Here is a 12,997-nt window from a genome sequence, read left to right as displayed (position 1 = left end):
ATGGCTGGAAAATGTGTCTTGATTTCCTTTTGTTGTTGCCCTGTTCTTTGTTACTGCTAATGCTTTTTTGGATTTCCTTCAGTCCATTTTAGTCCACTTTTTGGAGATCATTTTCTTGCATTGGGGCCATATCAAAAATTCCTTCTGCCTTCAGCTGTTGAGAATTTAAAATATGGAATTTAATCAGTGGTTTTTCTTTAGCTTTAAATATCCCTGTTCCTCTTAGTTGCTTCAGATCTCGCAAATGCTGAAATTTAAAACGGCTCTTTCCCCAGTGCCTCTCTGCAAAATGTGCTTACCTTCGACAGAATCCTTGCACTATGGCAGTGAGAAGGGTTTTATCAATGTCCCTGGCTCTTGTAAATAGAGTACCTTCTGGCCTGAAGGTTAACTGAAAGTTTCTCCTTAGAACTCTGAACACATCTACTCTGTTGCAGTTCGAACACATGCGGACACATGCACATACTTAACCCACTCACCCTTGCTCACACACAGAAACCCACACAAATCAGCCACCCACACAGATTTCTCACATCTAGCTGAAATAACCAGAGTTCAAATTTTTCCATTCAACGCCTTCCTGGGATTTTTATTTTTTTAAACAATGTTAAATCTTTTTTCATGTTTCCAGTAAAAGCAGATATACGACATAAAATTTAACATCTTTATTTTCAGTATGAGTCAAGTTAGATTAAAGTCAGCTTGTGTTTTAAAAATGATATCTTCTTGGTAATAGTTTTCAAACCCAAAACAAGAATGAAAATGGTGAAAATGCTCATTTACCCCTTAGATTTAAAAAGTTACCCTTATTTCATTTTTTTTTCTTGTTACACAGAAATCTTTTTTATTTATTTATTTTTTTTTTTATTGTTAGGAGCACGTTCCAGCAAGTGCTCATGCTTTAAGTTATCTCTGTGTTTTATAGTCATGGACTTGAGGCTTTGTTACTTTTCCAGCGTCACTCCCCAACATCTGCAGCCGTCACTCATATCTCAACCTTTATACAGAAACACCTCTAAATGAAACCGCAGTTCGTTAAGTGTGAGGGATAAATTTGAGATTGTGTCAGCAACATACCAGTTCCTAAAGGCAAACATCTGTAGGTGTTTACGTAAGATGAGCTGGAAGTCTGTGTGAAATCTGGGGCAATCTCTCCAGAGGAGAAATCACCTTTCATGAGTGGGACAGCCGAGTGACTAGGAAGACCCTGGTTTAGGACGACACTGCAACAAGCAAAACTCAGTTGTTGTTCCAAGGTCCTCATTAAATTTCCAGATGAAGAAATCTCACATGGTATCAGCTCTTCACTATTTGTGCCATTCTGTCCAAGAGTTCAAGCTGGTGGAATCCTGCATTGACATACCCCAGGAGTATCACTTCTCCTTTGTTATGCAAGAGAAAGAAAGAGCTCATGCAGGCTTTCTGGACTTGATAGTCCCTGACATAGGCCAACCCTAGGCAGCATGATTGTTGGGTTTGTTGTTTCCGATACATGTGATGGGCTAAGTGAGAAAGTTCGTGTTGGCCAGTCAGCTCACCACATCAGTCCAACTCCAAACTCCTATCAGTGTTCTTTCTGTATCTGAGGGAGTTCCCTCCAGAATGCATATCCAGAGATTTCAATTGATGCTGAACTCCCTGTGGGAAATAAACTAGCACTGAATCTAGACTCAAAGTAGCAGAAAATTCAGGTCTCCTGGTCTTCTCTGTTTTGCAATTAAAAAACAGAAACAAAAAAATAGGGCAAACAAACATGCTATGTGAATTTTTTTTTATGATTTTATTTATCTATCTGACAGAGACAGAGAGATGGTGAGAGAAGAAAAATACAAGCAGGGGGAGTGAGAGAGGGAGAAGCAGGTTTCCTGCTGAGCAGGGAGCCCACCGCTGGCCTCGATCCCCTGACCCTGGGCTCATGACCTGAGCCAAAGGCAGACACCTAAGGATTGACGCCCCTTTAAAGCACTTTCCAAGGCATCTCATATTTAAGGACAGTCTTAAATATACCCAATCTATAGCTGTATGTTGAGAACTGATGTTCGTTTGGTACTGTAAGATTTTGCAGAACTCTCTTGAATCACAGTGGATTAAGTATGTTCCATGAGTCTTCAGGTTAACCGTAATTTATAAGATTTAAGAATTAATAATAATCTGTAAGTGATAAAAGTAAGTACTCTCAGTTGACTAAAATAGCCAGTGAATTCAGAATGACATTCTTTGTCACTCTCAGAAAACAAGAATTTTCATTAATTCATCCTAGACTAAGGAGAAGTTTTTATCTGTACAGTCTATGGAAGAAGTTTGCCAATAGGTTAATAGTGCGGACTTGTCAAGAGAGGCTATTTGTAAACCCAAGACCACTAGTACACTCATTATTTGAATATGTATTGAGTCTACTCCATGAGTAAGGAACAATTTATAAAGTAGAAGGGACATGTGCTTATAATTTTTTTATTAACAGTAACTTTCAGTTATTATGTTCATTTGAAGTGTTTTGTAGTTCTGACTTTGCCTTAGACTTCCTCTCAGTTTGTTTCAGTTATTAATGTGCTTAATACAAAATTACATTAATTTTATATTTTGCAAAATTACAGTTGATCCCTATATATTAAAAAACAAAAACAAAACTTCTGAAAGATCTTGTTGAGAGCCGGCCTTATAGTTCCCAGTAAATGACAAGTCATCAAAAGCATGTACAGTGAGCACTGTGTTTAGAGGCAGAATTTCAGAATTGGTTTATAAAAAAGGAAATAGAACCGCTGAATTAAAATAAACATCTCCAGCCAACATGTAAGATATATGAACTTGCATTTCATCGTATATAGACAGATAGTAACATCCTTCTGACCTATTTGTAGGGCAGATAGACATGAACATAGTGTGCGTCATGATTAAAAGATTGATTGCTTTTTGAAATCCCTATGTGTTATCTTCCATACGAAGCCTAAAAGAAGCTAACAATCCAGCCAAACGGGATTGACAAACAATGGTGTTTAACTGTGGGGCTTTACATTTTATTGGGAGCCAGAGGAAGAGAAGAAAGTGAGTTGTCAGTAGTAAATTAGTAAATGGACCTCTTGTTCCAGGTTGGAGGCTTCCTGGAAGACGAATTCTTGGAGATAAGATTTTTTTTCCAAAGGAAGTGAAATTTCTGAGTGCATGATATGTTGAAAACTGTTCAGATCACAAGATAATAAGGTTTAGGTTTTAACTTGAAAAACTGATATGCAAATGATAAATGTCGGTCTGGTGAAAGTACCAGGTGACGTCATCACATAGGCAATTACAGAAGCGCCGTGTTTCCCAAAGTGGGTTCCATGGACTGCTGGTTCCACATGATAAATAGACCACGAGAAAAGCATGGGCGAATGAATCCAGAAATAGGATATTGCAGACACACAGTGCCTGTTAGTATCTTAAAGCCTCTAAGAAATCCTGAAATGAAGGACATTTTTAAAGTTTGGTTTGTTTCCCAAAGTTATTGGTCAGAGAACTCTTTTTTTCTCTGAGCAGCTTTAGGAAATGAACTTTTTTGTTTCTATCAGGAAGAAAAGAGAGGTTATTCTCATCTTGTTTGTCTGCTTTTTTTTCTTCTTTTTAAATTCTTATTTGTTTTAAAGGTTTTATTTATTTGTTTGAGAGAGAGGGAACAAGTATGTGAGCCAGGGGCTGAGGGAGGAGCAGAGGGAGAAAGATGGGCAGACATAGGCCTCCATCCCACAACCCTGAGATCATGACTTGAGCCTAAATGAGGAGTTGGAAGCTTAACCTACTGAGCCACGCAGGTGCCCATCTGTTTGCTTTTTTGGTAGGAATGTGAATGGTACTGGTAGCCTTGGCCAGCATAAAAGAAAGTTGCCTGATAGTTTTGTTTTGTTTTATGTATGTGCATTTCTTTAACATCTAATATTAATGCCCTGAGAATGTAAATTATCTAATTTATAAGACTGACAGTTTTGCCAAATATAACCCTTTTCTGCATCCCAGAAGGGCAAACTGTCAAAGTAAGGATTTGCTTTTAGTATCCTTATCTTACAGAAGGAAGTCTAACGGACTTCTTCCTTGATTCTAAAATGCATTTTCCCCACATTTTTGTTTTTCTGACATTGGAATGCCAACACAGTATGTATATATTTAATGTGGTAGGGGGTTTTCTCCCCAGAAAAAGCTGTTTTTAAGTGATTGTGTGTATCTTCTGTTCAAGTCTATCTTCAGAACTGAAGAAATGTGATATTTTGGTATCTTATGCTTTCTTCAGTGATAAGTTTCAAGGAAGACAATGCGTGAAGCTCCTGGCAGAGACTTAGGCTGTCCTAAGGAGAAGGTAGTTTGTTATAAAGATAAGAAAGAAGTTAAACTGGAATCTTAGTTAGAAACTTGGGATCTGAGGCAATGCTATGGACTGGCTTTGGTCTCTGCTTCTTTCCTGGGCTACATAATCTATTTGCCTGGTGTTTCACTGTCCCTGGCCAGTCTTTTCTGTTTTCCCCCAATTCAGATTCAGAAAAGAGCCATTCTGTTTGGTTCAACTAATTATAATCACCCTAGCTGAGCACAGCTAGGCAACCCCTACTGGGAGCATCAGTCTTTGCTCAGGTGCTGATGGGTAACACTGCCAGTGCTCATCCTAGCACAAAAAAGGCCCCGATGCCACTTCCCCTTAGGAAAGGGGACAGGGCGTGACAAGCATTCTCAACTAACTTATTCAGGGAAACAAAAGTAGTCTTTCCCTAGTTAACCCAAAGGACAACTCCCAAGAAGTAACGTAATGAACTTCTTAATTACCAGAAACCTCTCTGTGAGACCAGAGAGCTGGACAGGAGGTGGAAGCAAGTTGGCGGAGCTGTGTGAGTAATTGGAGAACAGTTTAGATTTTCTCCCACTTACAGTGCACACATGCATCATACAAGTTGGAGTTTTCCAGGAAGCCCAGGGAAGCAGAGGGAACAATGAAACTTTACCGGAAAAGTTATATAAATTATGAAATTTAAAAATATACTCTACATTTTATAAACTCAGCAGTTTGCAACATGTGTATTACACTTTGATATGCCAAACAAACTTTTCTATAACAACTTAATCAATGGGCATACTTTTGCCATTTTTTTCCCTCTGAAATTTTACCCTATGACTCGCAAAGTGTTTGGCTCCCACACAGACAAGTGTATTGATAGTTCTCTCTCATTCTTTGATGACTGATGAGCATACGGTACGACTTCTGTGGGCCTGTAGGCCCTGGAGATGGCTGTAACCTGCTATTGATCAGCTGATTGAAGACAAATGGCTTCGCTGCTTGTATTGCAGATTACATCATTAACATGGTCAGTAAACCATGAATTGTTCAATAAGGCGTTTATCTTTTTTCATTTTACTTCTGCTCTTTTATCATTTTTATTATAAAAGACAAAATTACCCCCACTATCCAGTAAGATCAGCTGAAAAGAGACCCAGTAGGGTACCATTATGGGTACAGAGTTGCAGATAGCTGAGTTCTAATGGTTTAGTGATACTTACTGTGTGTTTTTGAGCTGGAAAAAATATAGGGTTTTGATCATCTTTTTTTCTGTGTTTCTCTTCCAGCTTCCTTTTGCCTCCTATTTACTAGAAGCAGTACTGGAGAAAATAAATGAAAGAAAGAAACTAGTTGAAGCATATTTCACAATTATGAAAGATATTAGATGATACTACAATGAAGAACTTTTTTCCAGAAGTGAAAACTTTTTTTGCAATGTGACTAGAAAACATGCATTACCATCTGATACAGTATCTACTCCAGCTATCAATAGTCAGGTTCGATACCAAAATAAGAAGGCTTGAAACTAATTAATTGCCGAACAAGGGAAACTGATTAAGTACATAGCCATTTAAAAGGAAATAGTGTAGCACTTGATTGTTGAATACAAATATTGCCACAAATCAATGGAAACTTAAAAATGATTTTTCTTTCAGTGCAGTCAAAGAAATTAGAACAAGCTTGGACACACAAATTGGTTGAATATAAGAAGAAAAAAGGTAAACTGAGGGTTTAATATTTTAAGTTTTATAAAGAAACTAGAGAGTTGACATAATGTCTCTATAAAAGGCCTTAAATCAGCCAGTGAAGAGCACGTTTGTATTGTAAGCAAGTATAAAATGGGGAACACCATTATCTTAAGGATGAGCATTTAAGAAGTAAATTGTGTGGTCCAGTTATATCTGTTCTCAATATACCAGATGATATAGGAGATACTGTATTTTCCTAGAACTATGTGGCAAAAATAAAAACATTTTTTCCTTTTCTCCCTTTCTTTTTTTAAGTTCACGAGACTTGGTGTGCTCCTAGAAATTAGCAAGGGACCACAAGCTCAGTGTGTAAAATTAGATCTACCATAACTCCTACTGTGGTCAACTAATTAAAGTTAATTTCTTAAGTTTAAAGTTAAATTCTTAACAATGATGTCATCTTTTTTAGATTTCCAAATATTCTCACCCCCATTTCACCTCTTTACTATGTTCCTGCCCCATGTGACCTTTTTGGGAAAGGCTCCGCTAATTCACCAAACTTCTGCCTGTATGCAGCCTTCACTCTTGCTCTTCTTTTTCTAGAATACTCTTCTCAACTTATCTCATGACTGGCTCATCATGACTTTTCTTACCACTTAGGATCCCCTTACCTGTTCCCTGAGACACACCTTCCTTGGCCATCATACTGTTTAATTTCCTTTATCACAGAAAATTATCTATTTTACCTGTTCACTTATCTTCTTGTTAATTTCTGACCCCCCCAGCCCCCTTTAGAATATAGGTCCCCTGAGGTTGAGGCAGTGGTTGGCAAATTATGGCCCAGAAGCCAAATCTGGACTGCCACCTGTTTTTGTGTGGCCCACAAGCTAAGAATAATTTTTATATTATCAAATGGTTTAAAAGAAAAGCATATATTTTGTAGCATGTGAAAGTTATATGAAATTCAAATTTTAGTGTCCGTCAATAAAGTTTTATTGGAACACAGCGATGCTCATTTATTTATGTATTGTTTACAGCTGCTTTCAAGCTACAGCAGTGCAGGTGAGTGTGAGGCCCAGACCATATATGGTGGTGGGGTCACTTGGCACTACTTCTTGGCGAGCTACAAATCACAAATTCCACTCTACTGTGCTTAAAAAAATACCAGTGCATGCCCGTCATGTCAAAATAAGAAGAGAAAAATGACCTTCAAATGTCATACCTTTTGGGGCACAGTGAAGTGCAGACTATCTTGCTGTTGAACTAGATGGCAAAGCATTGTGTTAATTATGCAAGTACGTTAGACCCGTGCTAAAGGAATGCCCTGTGGACATTACCCAATATTATGAATACTCATGGCAGTATTCCCAACTCAGAAGAAGATGATCGTAAGAAAAAATTATAAAATTTAAAATGTAGCATCTCATCCCAGCAGAATTTTGTTACAAAGCTAAAAATGTGACTGCACAGTATTACCCTGATGCCAAAACCAAATAAGAACAGTAGAAAGAAAGAAAACGTGGTAGGCTGAAACATCGCCTCCAAATATGTCTACCTCCTAATTCCTAAAACCTGTGAATGTGTTACCTTTTGTGGCAAAAAAGGATTTTGCAAATGTGATTAAACTAAGAATCTTGAGTGGGAAGATTATCCTGGATTCTCTGTTTGGGACCTGATATCTTCCAAGAAGGAGGCAAGAGGAGTCAGTCAGACAGAGAGCGATGTTACCACAGACGCAGAGGGACAGAGAAATTTGACAATACTACCCCAACAGCTCTCAGTGTAGAGAAAAGGGGCCAGGAGCCAAAGACTGTAAGGCAGTCCCTGGATATAGGAAAAGGCAAGAAAATGGATTCTCTTCCACAGAGCCTCCAGGAGAAAACAACAACAACAAAAAGCCAGCTTTGTTGACACAGTGACTTTACCTAGTGAAACTGACTTTGCATATCAACAACTATAAGAGAATACATTTTGCCTTTTTTTTTTTAAAGATTTTATTTATTTATTTGACAGAGATCACAAGTAGGTAGAGAGGCAGGCAGAGAGAGAGAGAGAGAGGAGGAAGCAGGCTCCCCACTGAGCAGGAAGCCCGATGCGGGGCTCGATCCCAGGACCCTGAGATCATGACCTGAGCCGAAGGCAGAGGCTTTAACCCACTGAGCCACCCAGGTACCCCCATTTTTGCGTTTTTAAGGCGCTAAGTTTGTGGTAATTTGTGATGGCAGCAAAGAAAACTAATATAATTTTCTAAAGGTCTGTTTAGAATTATTGATGTTTATGAGGGACATTGGTAAGAAGATAGAAAATCAAGGCTGATTCCATATTCAAAAACCAATGTAAAGGAGAAATATCACATGATCATAAAATTTTAGAAAAACATTTCAAAAAATTCAACACGTGTGTGAGAAAGAAAAACATCAGAAAATTAAGAACTTCTTCAATTTGATGAGAACAATCACAAAAGGCCTACAGTTAACATTATATTCAATGATGGAAGACTGAACACTTGCCCTCAGATCAGAAATAAGGCAAGGATGTCAGCTCTCAGCACTCTTATTCAACATAACATTGAAAATCCTGGCCAGCATACTAAGGCAATAAAAGGAAGTAAAAGCCATACAGGTTGGAAAGAAAGAAGTAAAGCTATCTCTTGAGTAAGCAAGTATATACCTACATAAATAAAATCCCTAGATTATTAATAAGTGACTTCTCAAGATACAAGATCAACATGCAAAAATTAAGTGTATTTCTATACATCAGTGAACTAGAAATACATGTGTGGAAACCATAATTTACAGTACAATTCACCATTGCTTAAAAAAAATTACTTAGGTGTAAATCTAACAAAGCATGTATAAGACTTGTATACTGAAAACTACAAACCCTGATGAAAGAAGATTAAGTAGGGAAACATACTGAGAGCATGGATTGGGATATTCAATGTAGCAAAGATGACAGTTGTCTCCAAATAGATATACAGGTTTAATCCAGTTCCTACAGACATCACAGCAAGATATTTTGAAAATAGAGATAAGATTCTTCTAAAAATGTTATGGAAAGGCAAAGTAATGAGAGTAGCTAAAGATTTTTAAGGAAGACTAAAGAGGGAGAAATCACTCCACCCAACCGTAAGTTGTGTTATAAAGATACACCGATCAAGAGTATGTGGTATTGGCAGAGGGATAGACACATGGGTCAAAGAGACACAATAAAGACTGACAAATACTTACTTAATCCTCAAAATGTCACAGGATTCTGCAAGTAAGACGAATCATTTAGATTTAGATGGTCCAAAAAGAAAATTTCTACAAGAAGTGTATAGCCACAAGTAAAACCAAAAAGAAGGGGTGAGTGCCAGGAAACATTTTGAGAGAGCCCTTTATTTTCTGGGTTCAGAGGATCCATGAAGTAAGTGGCCACAAGAATTGCTACCTTTAATTCTTATATACCTGTGCATGTAACTGCCCTTGGAATTACTATAAAATGTATAACAGTGATTTAATATAGCATAATCAAATTTAAAAAGCTTTTTTTTGGTTTGGTTTTTGGTTTTTCTGTTTGTTTGCCTCTAAGCCAAAGTTTTGTTAAACATTTTTAAAAGAAGATATGGTATGTGTGTACACATAAACATACACACACACACACACACACGAATATTACTCAGCTATAAAAAAAGAACAAAATCTTGCCATTTGCAACAACATGGGTAGACCTAGAGAGTACAATGATAAGTGAAATAAGTCAGGCAGAGAAATAAATAGCATGACTTTACTCATATGTGGAATTAAGAAAACAAAACAGTGAACCAATACAGAAAAAAAGAGACAAACAGAAAACAGGCTCTTGAACACAGAGAACAAACTGACGGTTGCCAGAGGGGAGGTGGGTTGGGGGATGGGTGAAGTAGGTAAAGGGGATTAAGAGTGATAAGTGCTGAGTCGTGTATAGAATTGTTGAATCATTATATTGTACCCTTGAAACTAGTATAACATGGTATATTAATTATACTTCAATTTTTTAAAAGCCTTTGTTTATCTTTTGATTCTTAAACATGCAAACATATATTTGATTGCTTTCCCTATATGCTAGGGAATAGTGGGCACTACAAGGATTTCCTCTCCATGGTCTAATCTTCAATTTTCTTCTTTATTCTTAAACCAACACACATGGTGCATAATAACACAATCTTGATTCCAGCACTTTTTGCCATTAAGTCTTCCTTTCTTCTGGATATCATCACTAAGAGTAAGTTGCCCTCCTGCATCCTTGTACTCATAGTTTATAATAAAGAAAATGTCACTCTTTGTTAATGCTAAATCTGGGGTGAGGGACCCCAGAACTGTTAGTAGAGAAGTACCAGGGACTTCATTGTCTTGTGTCCCATCCCATTCGAAACAGGGAAGAAATACATCTTTTATAACCGGAACCAACTTAAAGTACTCTAAACATATTTGGGGATGAAATTTAATTAAGAGAAAAAAATAAAAAATATAACAAGTTTGCATTTTCCTTCAATATCTTATCTCAAGTTACTACTATTCAATTTGAGTGTACAAAAAAAAAAAAATCTTCCTGTTGCCTTGACAAATTGCTTTGGTTTGGGGCCTAGTTCTTTTCTGGAGTTTAATTTCCATTGCACACTCTCTGTCATAGACACCTGTCAACATCCTTTGTCTTAAAAGGGATCCTCCCCATTCTTTTTTATTTATATTCTTTATTCAGTGATGGGAGCAAATTAGAAAAAGAAAAGCATATTCAAGTGATTTTTATTCCAGCTTTTCTTTTTCCTTTATTTTTATGAAATTTTTGTTCAGAAATAGTGTAACATTCACAAGAAGTTGCAGAAGTAGTACAGAGGGTCCTTGAGTACACTTCATTCAGATTCCCTGGATGATTATCACCTTACGTAACTACAGCACATTGTCAAAGTCAAGAATGTGACGTTGGGACAGTGTTATTCACTGGGAGACCACATGTGGACTTCACAAGTTTTTACATTCACATTTTGGGATATAGTTTTATGAACAATTGTCACAATATAGATTCTATAACCATCACGATAATTACATTACAGAGCTATTCCATTGACATAGAATATTCCTTGTGTTGCTTGTTAGTGCTTATATCCTCTTTCCAACCCTAAGGCTTGCAACTACTTATTTATTCTTCATCCCTATGATTTTGTCACTTTGAGAATGTTACATAAACAGAAGCACAGAGCATATAGCCTTTTGAGATTGGCTCTTCATTGAGCATAATGCTCTTGAGAGCTACTAAGTTGTGTGTATCCATAGTTTCTTTCTTTTTATTGCTAAGTAGCATCCCCATACATGAATGTAACACAGCCGGTTTATTCATGTACCCATCAACAAATACATGTGGTGATGTCCTGATGCATGGGCTGAATAGCCAGGGACTTGGAAGCAACATGTTTAGGATAAGATGACAAGGAAGTCTGGGGAAGCTCTCTGGGTGGGAAAGTGAAGATTTTTGCATCCCATGTGGATGCTTACCAAAGGTTGACCCCAGCAGAGGAAGATTTTAATCAAGTGAATAGAATGAACTGTTTTGTGGTTCTCAATCAGCCTCTTTCCCAACCACCTCTGTCACTGCAGCAGGCTCGTGAACAGAGTGCTGTGGTGGCCAGGGTGGAGGTTGTGCATGGGCTCAGCAACATGGACATCTACTCAGCAAGGCTGACCTAGCTACAGCCACTAGGGAGTGTCCCAATATTCAAGCAGTAGAGACCCAAGTAGAGACCCAGTAGAGACTAAGTCCCTGATACGGCACAGTTCCCCAGAGTGATCAGCCAGCTCCCAGGTGGAGGGCTGACAATATCTGACTGTTTTCACCATAGAAGCTTTGTTCCTACTGGAATAGGCACTCGCTCTGGATATGGATTTGCCTTCCCTGGAAGCAGTACTTCTGTCCAGACTACTATTTGTGGACTTCCTGAATGTCTTATACACCATCATGGTATTCCACAAAGTATTGCTTCTAATCAAGGAACTTTCTTCATAGCAAATGAAGTGGGTCAATGGCCCCATGGTCATGGGAGTCACTGGTCCTACTGCATTCCCCACCATCATGAAACAGCTAGTTAGAATGGAGGAATGGCTTATGAAGACTCAGTTACAGGGTGACCTAGGTGGCAGTACCTTGCGGGGCTGAAGCAAGATTCTCAAGGAGGCTATATGTGCTATGAATTGTATCCAGCGTATGGTGTTGCTTTATCTGTAGCCAGGATTCCCAGATCCATGAATCAATGGGTAGAAATGAGTGGAACCACTCTCTATTACTCCTAGTGACTCACGAGCAAAATTTTTGCTTCTTATCCCCATGAACTTATACTTTGCTGGCCTAAGTCTTAACCATCAAAGGGAAGAATGTTTCCACCAGGAGATACAGGAATGATTCCACTGATTTCAAAGTCGAGACCCATCCAAGCACTTGTGTTTCCATGTGCCTCTGAATCAACAGGCCAAGAAGACAGTTACTGTACTGGTTGGGATATTTGATTTTGACTACTAAGGGGAAATTGCACTACTACTCCATGGGAGATGCCATAAGGCATCTCTCAATATTACCATGCCCTGTGGTGTGATACAATGAGCATTGGGTGTTACATGCAATGTATGAATAACCGAACTCTACATTAAAAACTAATGATACACTATATGTTAACTAATTGAATTTAAATAAGTTTAAAAAATAATAATCTTTTGTAGTATTTGAAAAAAAAAAAAAAAAGGGAAAGAAAGTCAATGGAAAATCCAAACCAGCTAGCACTACGAATGGCTCAGACCCTTCAGGAGTAAAGGTTTAGATCCTTCCACCAGGCAAAGAACTAAAACCAACTGAAGTATTTGATGTGGACAAAGAGACTACAGAATAGATAAGTGGAAGAAGGTATCATAAATATCAGCTATGACCACATGCCTATTCACAGAAGCAAGAATTATTGTTTTCTTAAGTATTTCCTCCTCACTTTGGTTGTGTGTGTGTGTGTGTGTGT

General features: G+C 37.9%; 1 protein-coding gene across 5 annotated transcripts in view; it reads left to right on the top strand.

Moving 5' to 3' along the window:
• CNTLN (centlein) overlaps positions 1 to 6,277 on the top strand; it is a 291,584-nt gene extending 285,307 nt beyond the window's left edge. For all 5 annotated transcript variants that reach the window (XM_044265616.1, XM_044265615.1, XM_044265613.1 and 2 more), the window contains one exon: positions 5,581 to 6,277. In XM_044265616.1, coding sequence (XP_044121551.1) covers positions 5,581 to 5,682 — 102 coding nt within the window. In that variant the 3' untranslated portion in view covers positions 5,683 to 6,277. The remainder of the gene's footprint in view (positions 1 to 5,580) is intronic.
• The last annotated feature ends 6,720 nt before the right edge of the window (positions 6,278 to 12,997 follow it).

Source organism: Neovison vison, chromosome 9 (genome assembly GCF_020171115.1).
Source record: "Neovison vison isolate M4711 chromosome 9, ASM_NN_V1, whole genome shotgun sequence".
Classification (NCBI taxonomy): domain Eukaryota; kingdom Metazoa; phylum Chordata; class Mammalia; order Carnivora; family Mustelidae; genus Neogale; species Neogale vison.
Note: the sequence above shows the minus strand (reverse complement) of the source record. Positions and strands in the feature narration are given on the sequence as shown.